The sequence below is a fragment of the Canariomyces notabilis genome (assembly GCF_033297395.1).
Source record: "Canariomyces notabilis strain CBS 508.74 unplaced genomic scaffold N656scaffold_17, whole genome shotgun sequence".
Lineage (NCBI taxonomy): Eukaryota > Fungi > Ascomycota > Sordariomycetes > Sordariales > Chaetomiaceae > Canariomyces > Canariomyces notabilis.
The window spans coordinates 275,518-290,553 of NW_027041839.1; the positions used below are offsets into that span (position 1 = coordinate 275,518).

The following is a 15,036-nucleotide window of genomic DNA, read 5'->3' on the forward strand; positions in this document are numbered from 1 at the left end:
TCTGTTGGTGCTTAATTCTCTTCTGTTCTTTTATACGTCCAATTGAAGATACCCCGGCGTTGAGTAGTATTGCCATCAATGCAGTGAATTGGCCTTTTCGTGGCTGTCCCTTGAACACAGTTTAACTGCCGAAGAACCTTCTTACCGAACGAGACTGGACTGAGAACCTCGAATACAACTGCCAGCCAAACCGAGTCTCAATCCGCTCAGCCATGGCCGCCGTTCCAAAAGGCATCAAGGCCGTCTTGGCCAAGGCGCCGAGCGACGTGGTCATCGTCTCGTCGCTCCGCACACCCATCTGCCGCGCATACAAGGGCCAGCTGAAGGACGCCTACCCGGAGGAGCTGTTGTCGGTGGTGTTGCGCGCCACGCTCGACCGGACCCCGCAGCTCGACCCGGCGGCCGTCGATGACGTGGCCGTGGGCGTCGTGCTCAGCGAGCTGGGCGGGTCCAAGGCGGCGCGCATGGCCATGAACCACGTTGGCTTCCCCTCGACCACGTCGCTGTACACGGCCAACCGGGCGTGCGCGTCATCGCTGCAGAGCATCGCCCTCGTGGCCAGCCAGATCCGCACCGAAATGATCGACGTCGGCATCGGCGCGGGCATGGAGAGCATGACGCGCAACTACGGCACGCGCGCCATCCCCGTCGACGTCTGGCCCGCCCTTAAGGACTCGCCCGTCAAGGACGCCCGCGACTGCCTCATGCCCATGGGCCTGACCAGCGAGAACGTGGCGAGCCGGTACGGCGTGTCGCGCGCCGACCAGGACGCCTTTGCCGTGCAGTCGCACCTGCGGGCGGCGCACGCGAGGGACGCGGGGCACTTTGACGCCGAGACGGTCCCCGTCACAACCCGTTTCCAGGAGGTGGATAAGCAAGGGAACCCCGTCGGGGCCGAGCAGACCGTCACCGTCACGCGCGACGACGGCATCCGCGCCAACGCCTCGCTCGAGGGCCTCGCCAAGCTCAAGCCCGCGTTTACCCCCGAGGGGGCCAGCACGGCGGGCAACTCGAGCCAGGTCAGCGACGGCGCGGCGGCGACTTTGCTCATGCGCCGCAGCACGGCGATGCGGCTCGGGCTGACGGAGAGCATCATGGGCAAGTTTGTCGGCGCGAGCGTCGCGGGCTGCGCGCCGGACGAGATGGGCATCGGCCCCGCGCTGGCCATTCCCAAGCTTCTTGATCAGCTTGGTCTGGTCAACGAGGACGTCCACCGGTGGGAGATCAACGAGGCGTTTGCGAGCCAGGCCATCCACTGCCTCCGCGAGCTCGGGCTTGAAAAGGCTTGGCAGGACGGCAAGGTCAATCCCGACGGCGGCGCCATCGCCCTCGGACACCCGCTCGGCGCGACCGGGGCACGCATGGTCAGCACTCTGATGCACGGGCTGCCGAGGAGCGGGGGCGAAGTGGGCGTGGTGAGTATGTGCATTGGTACGGGCATGGGTATGGCCGGTGTGTTTGTGCGGGAGTAGTCCGTACGGGGTCTTGAGGGGTTGTGCCGGGTGGAGTGTCTTCAAGGGGAAGACACCGCCTTGCTGGTCGATGTACTACTCTTTGTATATGCCCAAATGTATCAATGCCCGTTTGAAAAGCTCTATGAACCTGTATATCACTCCATGTATCAAAGCGCAAATCCACGTATCGAAGCGCAAGTCGGGCCTTTCCCAGAGAACTCTTAAATTCCTACGACGTTGAAGACAGGGCTGGATTCGGATTCAGACTAACCATAAGTAATGCCTCCACGGGCAGTTATACCAGCGCTTTTAAAAGTTCAGAGAAGCCAAGCGTGCCTCGTGGCTAGTCCGAGAGGCATTCCCATGCGCCTTGCAGGATTGCAACCCAGAGAAAGCTTGAGCCAAACTTCCGACCCTTTCCAGCATCATAACCAGTATTGTACACGCGCAATACATACCAACGGCCGTTCCAGAGCCGAGCAATCTCCCAGATATCATGAGCCATTGTCATGAACCATTGAATGAACGATTGAACCTCATCCATCCCGCAACCGAGTAACAAAGATGAAAACCAACAAGACAAGCACTCCAATAGACTACAGAGCCGTGAGCGCAGCCAGCCAGCCAGCATAAAAGCCCGCATGGCTCCTACAGCTCACGGCCGTACTGTATGCCCAAGCCGATACGACCGCCGTCTCTCAGCCCGCCGGCCTCGCGGAGCTTCTTGGTGGGGCTCATGACGCCGCGATCATGCACCGCGAACCCGTCGGCCACTTCCCCCCCGTGCGGGCCGCTGAACTTGCGCTTCCCATTAGAAAGGCCGCTCTTATTCAGCCCTCCAAACAGCTTGGCCTGAAGCTTGGCGCTTCTGTCCGCCGCGGCCGGCGTGCCGTCCCTCGAGTTGCCGACGGAGCTGGCTACCTCGAAGCTTTCGCGGGCGTCTCGGCGCAGCATCTCTGAAGCGGCCTGGCTGGCCTGGCTCTCAAAGACCTCCTCTTCCTCCCCGCCCGACTGCCGCCGACGCGACGAGTGCTGTGATCCCCGCGACACAAAAGACTGCAGCGCCTGGCGTGCTAGTTCCTGGTTGTCCTCAGCCGATATTGTGCTCTCGCGGCTCTTGCGGCGTTCTTGGCTCCTAGACAGGTTCGGCTTTTCGGCTACGAACCGCGTGTTCCGGTAGGGAGGCTCGGTTTGGGGTACCAGATCGACAGATGGTAGCAGCCCATGCCCCCTGTTGTCGCCTCGGTTACGGGGAAGCGGCGTACTCGGAAGGGAGGACATTGACTGGACATTGCGGGTATGTTTGGAAGGGTTGCGGGGTGCCGGACGGTGGCCGCTGATGGGTGTCGATGGAGCGCTATTGTTGTCTTGGCTGAGAGCCTGGAGCAGGACGGCAAAACCCTCCTGGTCCCGATGGCTATCCCGATGCGCCGATCTCGGCGTTTGTCGCGGTGTCCCCCTGTGCTGCTGAGGGCTTCCAGTCTGGGCCTTCGGCGTCAGGGCGCCATGGAACATGCCCCCAGGGCTGCAAAGCAGGTGGAAGTGCTCGCGGTTTTCCCGAATGCGGTTCAGCAACATGTCCCTTTCGTCCGTCAAAACGGCAATCTCGTCCTCCTTTTGCTGTATTACCTTCCTCGCGGCCTTGATCTTTTTGTGCAAGGCGTCATTCTCCTCGAGGGCCTGTTCGTGCAACACCTTCAATCGCAAGTACTTCGCTTGTGTCGACTCAGATGCTGTGATGAGGTCGTGGCGAGCTTGCCGCGCGCACTCGGCCTTCTGTAGGGCTTGGACTTCCTTCCTCGTCATCTCGTGTTCGACAGCTGCACGTTTCGTGTCTTCTTCGGCACGGATGCTGAGCATGCTGTACTGCAACTTGTGGTGGGCCGCTTCCATCTTCAGTCTTGCCTGATCGGCCATGCAGGCCTGAAGCATGCTGCGGAGTTCCTCAATTGAGGCATCGGCGATCTGATCTTGGGTTGGGGGGATAAATTCAGCACCAACACTTTCTCTCTTGATGCCGTTCATAACTGTAGCTGGCGGCGAAAAGATGGCGGATCGCTGCGAGCCGAGATAGCCAAGCGGGTTGGCAGGCCCGGCTCCTGTGGGATTAGGAGCCTGCGAGGACGGAGGCGGGGTGAGGGATGACGGAATGACAGTTGGCGGGTCTTCGTCATGGCCGTCCTCGAATCTCGGGGACAAAGTAGGCGGTATTGGGGAATTTGGTGCATCGGTCGGAGGTATACTCTGTTGCGACGAGGTTACAATCGACTCGTCGTCTCCCGAAGTGGAAACGTCGTCGACAAGGCCAGGTCGATCGTGCTCGGGAATGCCATCGACGATCTGGGCGGAATGCTCAGAGTCCGACGACATTTTTGAAAAAACGAACTGAGCGGCACTGTGCGTTGACTGTCGCTATTGGGCTTCAAAATGACCAAGTCGGTAGCAAATATGCGATGTTTATGTCAAGCTCAGGCCGGGAAATGAGCCGGTGTTGTCTGTGTCTGCGCCGCGTGGTGCTGAATTTGGCTGGAACACGTCACTCGGATTGTCGAGGCGATGGCAGCGAGGCCAGGTTCGGCCCTTGGGAAGCAACCAGCAGCGAGACAGAGAGGAGGATGCAGCTTTCAAGAAGCTCCGCGGGCGGAATCTGTCAAGAAATTGATGGGCGCATCCGGCGGGCTGTTTGGGTGGAATTGCGGTGGAGTTGAAGCTTGTCAATTGTCAGTTTGGCAGCCGTTGCCCAGTGAATCGAGGGGGTTGGCCTGCCTTGGCTCGAGCCCAAAACGTGATTTTCCTTGTCAAATACTGCCACTTCTCACCGACTTGGCCCCTTAACCCAGTTCAGCCTGAAGACAGAATGGGCAAACACCCACCTCTGCAGACTGTTACCAACTTACCAGTATCATCCAACACCTGCACTCGCGCTACGACTCGGCGGTGGTGATGATCGCACGCGATATCAGGATGTTGCAGACTGGAACCTTGATGGTGTGGATTCTGAACAATGCCAAGTGGCAGGAACACGACGAAGGACCCATGACGAAGAGAAAGAGTCGAGATGTGAGCCAAGGGGACTCGAGAGCGATGAATATGAAACAGGCAGTACTCGGAGTACGTCAAGTGAATGTCTTCTAACACTGCTTGACAGGCACAAGCCTGAACTCAACTACATGTACAGGCCAAACGCCTGATGAAACGCCTCGGCCAACAACAATAAGAATGTACCCAAACCCTGTGATCGACAAACTGCTGACATCGATCTATGTACTCCGTACTTCCATCCCACCGGCACTCTGCGTCAACGCATACCGTCACGAGTCGCGGGTACGGTCTCCAGTCGCACCGTAGCCGGCCGAGCGGCACTTATTGCCTTCATCAAAGTACTCGTAGACACGAGGAGGGTGCGTAGCGTTGCCGTACACACTGCCTCCGTATGTAAAATACTCCTTGCTCAAGTTCGGCGGAATCTTGATGATATCATCCGCGTCGCCAACCACCCAAACAGTCTGCATGCCTACACAATTAGCGCTGTCAGTAACACAGCCATGAAACCGGTCATCTCGGTGTGGACTTACCCATCATCATGTGTGCAAGTACATGGCAATGTATCATCCACACGCCCGGCGCCGTCATGCGCATCCTCCAGCCTCGCCAACCCGTCACCTCCCCGGGAGTCACGCGGTTCCGATACTGGAACAGCATGGTGGTATCCCTCAAAGTGGACTTCCAACCCAGCCGGGCAATCTTTGCGTTGTTGGCATCCGCATCGTATCTGCCCGGCCCGCTGCCAATATCCCAATAGTGCTTGCCGTGCGCATGAAACGGATGCGACTCGACCAAGCCCCTCACCGGCAAGTGCTGAGAACCTGTGTTCTGGAAGATGATCTCAATCACCTCGCCAACCTTGGCAGGGAACAGTCTTGTTGCGGGGTCCCAGCCATAGTTCTTGAGCGCAGCCTCATAGTTGGGAATTGCGGCCGCACCGCGTTGGTAAATGTCGATCAACACCGGTGTATGCTTGGACGTGTCTTTGTAAGAAAGATGAGCGAGTTCCCAGACGAGCTGGCCAGTAGTGTTGTCCAGCTTCTGCACGCTGTCGATGATGAGGCGCCGGTTGACTTCTTCTGCAGACGGCCATTGGCTCTTCTCTGGGTGAAGCGGCCGGAACGTGTACTCTAGCCAATCTATGGCTTGGGTGGGAAGGCTGAGGACCGGCCTCGACGGCGCTGCAGGGACCGGGGAATTGGGATTGTAACGCAGAACACCATATCCACGGTATGTTTCCGGCCGATCGCGGGTCTCGAACTGCAGGAAGAACGTGGATTTGTTGCCCATTCTCTTCAGCTCCTCAGCCGTCTTTGCTTGGAAGAGAACATCGAACCGCTGGCCACCGCCGAGCTGGAGATGGTTGGTCGTCACAGGGATGTTGTATTCGGTACCGTCGACTTGGATGATTGTCAGATTCCTGTGGTCCTCGAACCCCAGTGCCATAAATGAAAGGCCAGTGCCACCGATAAAGCGGAACCGATAAGTCTTTCCGGGTTCAACATCAATGACGGGAAGAGTGCAGTCGCTCCTGATGTCGAGATAATTCCCCCGTCGCACTGGCACCGGCCCCTGGGATTTCGAGGTGCCATCGAGACCCGAAGAGGCCGCCTCATAAGGGCCGGCAACATCATCGCCGTCACCCTCGCCGCGGGGTCCCACCTTGCTGCAACAATCATCAGGTTGACCGTCGACGCACCCCGGGTCAGAACCTGGCGGGCGGCGACCTTCAAGGCTTCCGAAATAACCGTTTATCCCGCCACGCGGCCCAGCAACGGCCGACCGGCCCTTCGCAACACCTTTGCCGTTCAGCATGACGGCGTGGGTCTCGCCAGGCCAGACGAAAGGCACGGCATTCAGGCCCTTCATCATCTCATGGTCAGACTTCTCGAAGTAGTCTTGAAAATGCAAGATTCGCTCGTCATGGTAATGGTATGGCGGTTTTCCACAATCTTCCACGATCAGCGGCCCAGTAGCGCTCAGCGCCTGCATGTCGACGTGTGAGTGGTAGAAGTAGGTGCCAGCATCACCGATTTCGGGGGCGAGCTCGTAGTCGAAGAAGTGTCCGGGGGGAATTGGCCATTGTGTAGCCTGAGGGGTTCCGTCTGCAAAGGGCGCCAATCTTTGGGTCACGCCGTGCCAGTGCTGCACAATCCGTCAGTTCGTTCCTAACAAACCGGAGGTGTGGCTGAATTACCATCGTCAGGTTCTTGTCTTTCATGTCATTGTAGACCCTGATCCAGGTTCTGGCGCCTTCGGGTATGCGTAACACCGGGCCGGGGGACACGCCGTTGACGACGACGTCCTCTCTGCTCTCGCAAGCAAGTGGCACATGGCGAAGAGAGACTCTGAGGATATGGTCGGGCTTGAACGTGTGATCATGTACGGCAAGGTTGGCTAGGATGGGGACGGTAAGCCAACACCCGAATAGCAAGTGCAATGCCGTGCGGACATGCATGCTGAATGCTGTCCTGAGTGCTAATTCGACTTCTCTCGTTGTCTAATGCTAGTAGATGTTGGTGGACGATGTTGAACTGCACGATATGAGATGTTGAGGTCACTGGTGATGGACCATAATCAATGAAGACAGCTTCCGTGGGACTGAACTAAATACGGAGGTGGGAAGACAAGTAGCACTGGTCGTCGTTGCCCCCGTCGTATTCCATTGACAACGGTTAGCACGCTCGCAGCAGGAAAGCTCGAGCGTCCCCAGGACATAGCTAGCGCAAGTACGACCGACAGGCGCGATAGCCTCCCCAAGAGGCATCCATGGACGGCCGAGGATGCTATGCAGGCGGGTGTTCCAACCTCGCCGTACCTGCCCTCGTCCTAAGCCAAAGATAGACATGAGGAGGCGTCCATAGATAGGTAACTGGAACTGCCACATAGCAAAGGCGCTTTCCCCAGTCATGGATTGCCTCCTTCTCCATCGCTGGTGGCTGTCTCTGCAAGCGCCTATCAAGACGCTGGTGAGGGAGGCTATTACCCCACAATATCAGGACACTTCGGGAAGCACTTGATGCTAGGGCTCAGCCCGCAGCGGCGGTGAGGGGGAGGCCCGTCTGATATGGTAGATGGCGTACATCTTGCGCGTCCCTGATTGCCAAGATGGGCCTTAACAACCGACGGCGGTAATTAGGGTTGGTGCCGGCGTCGCAGAACCGTTGCTGCCATGACGCGGTGCCGCTTGCTACTGCATGCACACACTTTCCGCGATTAATGGGAAGCGCGTTCATTGCATGTGGCCATGGAGACGGTGGAGAGGGCGGGCGTCGGCTGCTTCCAGGTAGGTGAGGAGGAGCATCTACTCCAGAGGACAGTATCAATGGCAGTTTCGTGTTTTGTACTTGCCAATGCTCTGTTAGGACTTTGAGAGTGAGTTGGTGGAAAGCACGAAGAACTGGGGAGGTTCCGAGGTTGAGGTAAGCGTCAAAAACCCAAGTAGGGTTAGGGTTTATAGTTATCATCTCGCCACTACAATTTGCCTGTTTGAGGATTGTCCAGGGTGTCATCACTGTCATCACTGTCATGTGTCACCAACTCAACCATTGAACAGCCCGCGAGGCCATGAAACTGCGATTTCACTCAAAGATTGGATTGCAAAGAGCAACTGATCGAAACGTCTTTATCCGCCTCGGTTTCTCGACACAGTTCCGCATTTCGTCACGGATTACGCCGCAATCCTGGGTAAACGGCCTCGCGGAGTCGCGGCGCAGCTGCCAACCGGTGGTTCTTGGCCGCTCACTGATTGTGGCCGTTGATCATTTCGCCAGCGACCCCCTCCCCCTAGGCTCTGACGTCAAGGTTCTAGTTTAATGCCCGATGCGGCGCCAAGTCAAACGGACGCTCCATATTCACAACGGACGTTGCTCCGTAGCATTACCGGAATTCTGATCCTGGGATTCGGGTACCTGCCTACCTGGACAGCTACCCTTCCGCTTCGACTTCCGAGGTCGACCTCAGTCCGGCCACTAGCTACTGCATTTCTGTCTACAGTGAAATAGCGCCATGGAAACGCAGCGGGTCAACAGCCCGGAACCGAGAGGTCCCGCCGCAGAGACGGATTCTGTCCCTGAGGTCCTGACCTCGTCTCAACTGCACGCCCTCTTTGACATTCTCACCCACCATGAGACGTATGCAGAGGTGGAAAGCTTTAAGGACCCCGCTACTATATCAGAATACGGGTATCCCTTTGCTCGACGTGACAGGAAATCAGCTGGTGCATCGTATGCTGCCAACTCATCCACACCACTCCTGGCCGGCGTGCTCAGGAGCATTGTGCTGCCTTGCCCAGGAGTCCGAGATCTACCAGCCGAGTTCTGGCATGTACGATTTCAGGGGATTCTAGAGAAGCTGGCTGAGGTGGGGCTTTCGGAGAGTTATGACAAAGGAGTCTTGGGCACCAGGAAGACTTTGGCCACGGCTGCGTCGGCCATTCATGAGATGGTGACACGAGGCATCATTGGGAGAATCGCGAAGGGCGAGACAAGAAATCTCCACAATGAGTATGACCGGTCCAACTCGAAAGAGCTGGCCAGGGCTTGGGACGATGTCGTGCATGAGCTTTTGTATGGAAGTCTGCTTGACGAACTCTTCTCCTGCGCGGCAGACCGCCAGAGTCTCGAGGAGCACTCTCCCGCGGTTCAGGCCGCTGCCGACTGCATAATAATCCAGTGGGTTAGCCGAACATTCTCATGGACTTGGTGTTGACATAGCTCTAGTCTGGCAACATTGTTGCACCGCGTCTTCGTCCTCTCCGCAGAAGGGCCCTATCTTCTGAAGCTACTAGAAAATGTGCATAAACTTCTCCCATACTCGATGATCAAGCAGACTCTCCGCATTGGAAATGCAGCTACCATGCTCAGCGGCATGATGCGCCTGCTGCTAGCGAAAATGGGGGTTGGCGCCCTGTCAAACTGGTTTGGGCTAACGCACAACGCCGACGATGGTATGAACCTCCTTCAAAGGCAAGTGAGGTTCCAATCCATAGCCTTCAGAGCCAAGCTGACATCTGTAGGATCATATGGCTCGTACTATCGTGGGACAGCCTCGAATTCCGCAAATCTGCCGAGGGCATCGAAAAGGCAAAAGGTCGCCCTGGCCCCTCCAAAGAGCAGCTTGCTCTAATCAAAGACTACGTCGACAAGCCTAAAAACAAACATGTAGACACTCGCCATGATAGTATTCAAGAGCACAAGTCCATGATTGTGACAATCCTGGAACGCTCAAATCCAGACGTTTTAGGCACGGTCTCGGACTCACAGCATGCGCAATGTCTCGAGTATCTCTCGGCTTTACTTTCAGCACGAGACCGCGATGAAATCACCAACACACTCTGCCGCCAGAATCCTGATTTATTCACTCAAGCTGTCAAAGACGCTGTAGCCAGCTTTGAGTCCATGATTCGGGCGATCCATCAGCATGTGGACCTCCGCGAACACGTGTCAGCGGCCGAGGGTTTTCTGAGCGAAGTCATCAGCATTAGCAAGCCTAAGAAGGGATCATCGGGGCTTCTAGACGCAACAGGAAACGGCGCTACACGCGGTGATTCAGAAGAAGGACAAGCTCCCTCTGTGGAGGACTATGTCGTCCTGCTCAGGAGGAACCGCCAGCTACTCTATAACTGGCTCCATCAGGTCGCAAGCCAATGCCCAGACCTCAGGGACGATTTCCTGGCCTGGGCCAAGGAGACTAGCAGAGTCTTCAGACAGGATGAACCGGCATCCCCTGAGTTTCAGCTCCGCCCAGGACTCAGCGTCTCAGAAGAAGCAAGACCGGCCGATAACACTACAACTTGCAGCGGAGGTGCCGGCGCAATGAGCAGTAGTCTTCAACAACTTTTTGCGTCCCAACCGGCAGAGACAAGATCACTCCTCCTGCCGGCCCTCGACGCGCACGCGGCCTACCTCTCAGCTCTCCAGGACCTATCCCTGGCCCGGATGCAGCGCATCCTAGACAATATGAACCACCATCTCAGCTCACATTCGGCACCTCCCACCCCGACGCGGCAACCTAGCCCCTCGTATTTCTCGCCGGGCTACTGGTCCGGCAGGTCCAGCCCGGCGCCGCCACCTGTCCATCCGCCACGGTCCAAAACCCCTACGGCATGCTCCTTCTCCGGACCGGGCATGTACCTCTCACGCTGGCAGCACCTTTTGGATGAGACGCTCATCGGGCCTGCTACGCGCGAGCCCGGCGCGCCTCTGCGTAGGGGGAGGGATGTCAAGAGTGTTTTGGCCAGGGGTAAGACGACCAGTAGCAGCAAGGATAGAGACGGCAGCGGTAGTAACGGATGGGATCCGGCTGCGCTGGCGAGGATGGCTGAGGCGGAGGAACCGCGGGCGCCGGATGTAGGGGTTGTGGTTCAGGCGCTCGGGGAAGGGTTCAAGACGCTTGTCGGGGGGTTGATTGATGGCGCCGGGAAGGAAAGGTGAGGTAGCGGAATCGGGAGGTTTGAATAACATGAGTTAGGATGTGTACGGTCTCTGGCCCGGAAATTGTATAGAGAGCACAGGGGTAGATAGATGGCATTGTACCATGCGTTATATGAGGTTTCGATGGTACGAATAGAATAGAATTTTACTTTTGATATTGGCTCGTTTTCGGATGCACTTCTCTATTGATTTCGCTATCTAATTGGGCAGCTACACATCTCTCTTGTACGGGGCTGGGACAAGGACTTCTCAGACTTGACCGATTGTAATATGACCGGAGGCCTGACGCCGACGCTGACGGAGTGCCTCTGAAGGTCGGCACATAGCGTTACACACATCACCAATAGACTCCCAGGCTATGGTTTTCAGCGATGACTTGAGAGCCAGTGACGCTTCGGCAAGGCAACACACACGAAAGGACCCAACGAAGTACGGGAACTCGCATAAGGAACGAAATTGATATTGCTTTGTGTTATCGTAGCCACAACTGCGCGTTGCAGTGAGGCAAGCTAAGGTGAGACCATAACGTCATGATCCCATGCCAAACCGACCCGTTTAAGGAAAGAACCTTCGTCTCCGAACCCGTAACTATCATGATTGTTGACGCCGAGCCACCCAGTGTTCAATCTAAGCCATCCTCATTGTGTTGCCGGAAGGAGCGCAGGTGAAGAGCGTGCGAAGAGCGTGCAAAGCCCAAACTTCCCGAGAGAGAAAGACAGCCATGACGTGTGGGGGTTCTCGACAAAATGACAAGTCTTAGTTGCAGCCGGAGCAAGAGCCTGATGTGGTTGTGTCAGCATGGCTTAACAATCGGACCGGATGGAGGGTGGGAACGAACAGCTAGAGCCGCAGTTGCAGGCCGAGGCAGAGCCGCCGCAGTTGCATTCGCCGGACATTTTGAGGGTTGTGTTTGGGTTGATGTTGATGTGTGCGTGTGGTTTGTGTGTTCTTGATTGAAAGTTTGCGGATTGCTGATCTTTGATGCTTTTGTGTGGTTTGAGGATGAAGAATTGAGAGTAGTTACTGGGAGCTGTGGGTTCCTACTTATACTCAGAGACTTGTCATCCACAGGCAGGCTGGAGAAGGCACTGGCAGTTGCCGCCTGCACTGCCTGCTGAGTTTGCGTGGTTTGTGCGGTTTGGCCCTGGTGCTTCCATTCCTGGGCCGGACCTGCTCCGCGGATAACCCGCCTCCACTCAGGGACCATGCCAGTGGCAACTGTGGCATTCCGTCTCAAGTCATACCACCAGCACATCCAGCAGCGTCAGGTACGATGCACGTGGTGACAAAGAGATCTTACGTCTTACCCCGCGAACCAGACCTAGGTGACCAATATCTTATCAGGGCTCAGCCGCGGGGCGTGCAAGTGGGTCAGCAGTGACGTGGGACCACAAAATCCGTCTAACCAATGATGTAGCTCCCAGTTTCGGTTGCAGCCTCTGCGAGAATTGTGCGTGAAGCTCGCCCAGTCATCCAAACCGCCACGGGATCACCGAGGAAGGCGCTAGTTATGATGACCTCAGTCAGTGACTCCAAAGGGAAAGAGCTGGACGGCAACCTGCAGAAGCCTTTGGAAACATGGTTGCTTTTGAAATCACTTACGAAACAGCTACAGCCGCCCCCAACAATAGACTTACTTCCATCTCGAGTAGGTGCAGCCGGCAAGTTTCGGTGCAAATGCCGAAGTCGGCTGTTCCCGATCCTGTCAACCATCGAGACCCAATCCACTATTTGCCGCCAGTGCCCGCCACCGATGGGCCGACCCGCGAACGGAGCCGGCTCCGGAGAAGATCAGATCAAAGCCCCCCGATTGCAGCCAAAATGGCGGACAACTAGGGCTTAGGAGGGACCCTAGCCGCCTTCCCCGGCGTCCCGTCAGACTCGCCGCTCATCCTGGGAGGTCAGTTGGTCACCCATGTTTTGGAGAGCCTTGGCAAACAGCAAGTCGGAGTTCATGCGGGCATTCTACAGTTCTACAGCAGACGAATCGATTGAACTGAGATCAGTCAATGCGGAGCAATGGTACGGACACCCAGTTAATGCGCGGTTTGAAACGTCCTACGTAGCAGAGAGCACGCGCTCAGCCTGTGGACTTTGAGATTGGCGACTGCAAACACCGGCAATCCATACATCATCCAAGCCAACAAGAACGTGAGGTGTATGTCAACTCTTAACAGACCTGGGCCCTGGTTGGGCGAGGGAACCCTCCTTGAACAACGGGTACGGCAGGGTACGGCAGAGCGCAAGGTGAGGCTTTGGCGGTGAGTCCATTTGCGTGTACCTGTACCAATTCCGCCAGGATATTGAAAGTTTGAAACGAACCTGAATCTTGTTTGACTCCCCCTCGAACGATGGGTGCAGTTTGCGGTCCGGCTGTCGAACGATGGCTTTTTTCTCATGTTGATGGCCACCATGTTTACCTACTTCTATTTAAAGCTTTTCCTATCGACTGTAGAAAAGCAAGTCCCCTCTACACATCCAACCCGACCACCTAAAAATCATACCAGAAGAACACATACTAGCAATAAGCTACCATGTCGTCTTTTGCCGCTCGACCCAACTCGACAAACCCGCGCCCAGGCAGTACTAGCTTCCTAAGGGCACCCAGAGGGAGCAATCCCCTTCCGCCACTGAGGTCAGCCACCACAGGCGGCCATGCACGTACTCCGAGTGGCTACAGCCCACGCCCCCGGGCGTCGTCATCATCCTCGTCTGGCGTCAACGGTGCCACGAAGACACAGGTCAACCAGACTTTCGCGATCAACATGATGGCCAGCCCGGTCAACCCCCTGCCCTTTCCACTGCCCATACCCATCGGCATCGCCATGCTCCTCAGTCCCTCAGGCAACAATACCTCGAATCATTCACCTCCGAGGCGGTAGTCAACCGAACGACGGGATATGTGAACCTCATGCTTTTCCTCCGCGTCCCTCAGCTACCGTTATGAACACCTAGGGATCGTGCTTGACGCGTCTGGAACGTGAACACAGCCATTCCCCCCTCCGGTTACGGATTATCGCCCATAGTCAAGGCCTTGCAATACATGCCGTCTCCATATTAGCCATCTTGGGTCATTCTACATATGGCCTAACAGTCGACAGGGACTTCGGACAGATAGGGACCGATACATCCGCATATCACCTAGTTTGGTTCTGAATAAGGAGGCTATGTGCTAGCTCCCTGTGCTTCTCGACATTCCCGTCGCTTTTGCAGGGGCAGAATTACATGGGCGGCTTTATCTGACTGCAATCTATGATGTCCCTGACTCTTTTTGAGGCTTGCGCACAAATCCATGAAATTTCTCTTATTTCTGCTGTGTTGGGGCGGGGGGAAGCAGGGAAGCACAATGACGAGAGTGGTCATTTTATCTGTGGTTTTGCTCTTTGGATTTATTTCGTGAGGATTTACTCTCATGATGTGAATGCCTGATGGTGGCTGCCATGCACTCTCGAATTCAAGGCCCCACGACAACCCCTTCCCGGCGTTGTGGGTAGAACCATCCGCTTCCAGGTCTTGCTTTAGACGGTAGCATAGACGTTGGGAGAGTTAAATTCCAGGCAGTACATAATGCAGCTCTACAGCATCAGAAACCTCGCACCCTCTTCAACCTCCAAGACGGACGATCCCGAAGAAGCGCACAAGTCCACCGCAAACCTCAGCCCTGACGCCTCAACCACATTCCCAGCCAAATCTTCCACCGGCGGCCCACCCTTGAACGCAGACCACCTGCCCAGTGTGGGACCTATCTCCATCTCAGCCTCCGGTACTTGGGACTGCGAACGACTGCTCGCCGGAGTCTTGTTCAACTTCCCCTCTCGTCGGTTCACTTCGTCCGCGGCCCAAAGGCTGGCGGTCGGAGTCTTATTCTTTCCCTCTCGCCGGTTGACTTCGTCCGGCGCCCAGAAGCCGACAGTCAGACACGGGCTGCCCCCGTCCTTACCGGGTGTCGATCCCCGAATACCGCTCACACCACCCCAAACCCGGTATTCTGTCTCAGTATCAAAGTCAGGAGGCCTCCAGTCCTCGCCAGACGAGAGCGCCGCAGCCGGTGTGAACGGCGCCAGTGACTGCAGGTTTAACCACGTCTTCAACCCGGGCGCTCC

General features: G+C 56.5%; 6 protein-coding genes across 6 annotated transcripts; 3 read left to right on the plus strand and 3 right to left on the minus strand.

Moving 5' to 3' along the window:
- Positions 1-212: 212 nt before the first annotated feature.
- Positions 213-1,472, plus strand: N656DRAFT_756552 (thiolase; the record flags this gene model as incomplete). Its single annotated transcript, XM_064813120.1, has 1 exon — positions 213-1,472. One exon carries the CDS (start codon positions 213-215, stop codon positions 1,470-1,472), a length of 1,260 nt encoding a protein of 419 aa, XP_064668479.1.
- Positions 1,473-1,638: 166 nt separating this feature from the next.
- Positions 1,639-4,208, minus strand: N656DRAFT_781219 (uncharacterized protein). Its single transcript, XM_064815541.1, has one exon. The coding sequence runs from the start codon at positions 3,822-3,824 to the stop codon at positions 2,103-2,105; it is 1,722 nt and encodes a 573-aa protein (XP_064668480.1). The 5' UTR covers positions 3,825-4,208; the 3' UTR covers positions 1,639-2,102.
- Positions 4,209-4,765: 557 nt separating this feature from the next.
- Positions 4,766-6,957, minus strand: N656DRAFT_799634 (multicopper oxidase; the record flags this gene model as incomplete). The annotated part of the gene is made up of 3 exons (XM_064817894.1): positions 4,766-4,968; positions 5,030-6,644; positions 6,697-6,957. The coding sequence occupies 3 exons, from the start codon at positions 6,955-6,957 to the stop codon at positions 4,766-4,768; spliced, it is 2,079 nt and encodes a 692-aa protein (XP_064668481.1).
- Positions 6,958-8,507: 1,550 nt separating this feature from the next.
- On the plus strand, positions 8,508-10,933 carry N656DRAFT_790788 (uncharacterized protein; the record flags this gene model as incomplete). Its single annotated transcript, XM_064816916.1, has 3 exons — positions 8,508-9,172; positions 9,221-9,466; positions 9,517-10,933. The coding sequence occupies 3 exons, from the start codon at positions 8,508-8,510 to the stop codon at positions 10,931-10,933; spliced, it is 2,328 nt and encodes a 775-aa protein (XP_064668482.1).
- Positions 10,934-11,103: 170 nt separating this feature from the next.
- N656DRAFT_781222 (uncharacterized protein) lies at positions 11,104-12,231 on the minus strand. The gene is made up of 2 exons (XM_064815542.1): positions 11,772-12,231; positions 11,104-11,712 (listed from the first exon to the last, which is right to left on the minus strand). Exons 1-2 carry the CDS (start codon positions 12,186-12,188, stop codon positions 11,572-11,574), a joined length of 558 nt encoding a protein of 185 aa, XP_064668483.1. The 5' UTR covers positions 12,189-12,231; the 3' UTR covers positions 11,104-11,571.
- Positions 12,232-13,467: 1,236 nt separating this feature from the next.
- On the plus strand, positions 13,468-13,815 carry N656DRAFT_799636 (uncharacterized protein; the record flags this gene model as incomplete). The annotated part of the gene is made up of 1 exon (XM_064817895.1): positions 13,468-13,815. One exon carries the CDS (start codon positions 13,468-13,470, stop codon positions 13,813-13,815), a length of 348 nt encoding a protein of 115 aa, XP_064668484.1.
- Positions 13,816-15,036: the final 1,221 nt, after the last annotated feature.

Excerpts from the sequence above, each read along its gene's own strand:
- N656DRAFT_781222 (XM_064815542.1), bottom strand. The coding sequence starts at position 12,188 with ATGTGCTGGTGGTATGACTTGAGACGGAATGCCACAGTTGCCACTGGC. Across the intron at positions 11,713-11,771 it reads CTGCAACTGCGGCTCTAGCT|GCTCTTGCTCCGGCTGCAAC; the intron begins GTTCGTTCCCAC and ends CAACCACATCAG.
- N656DRAFT_781219 (XM_064815541.1), bottom strand. The coding sequence starts at position 3,824 with ATGTCGTCGGACTCTGAGCATTCCGCCCAGATCGTCGATGGCATTCCC.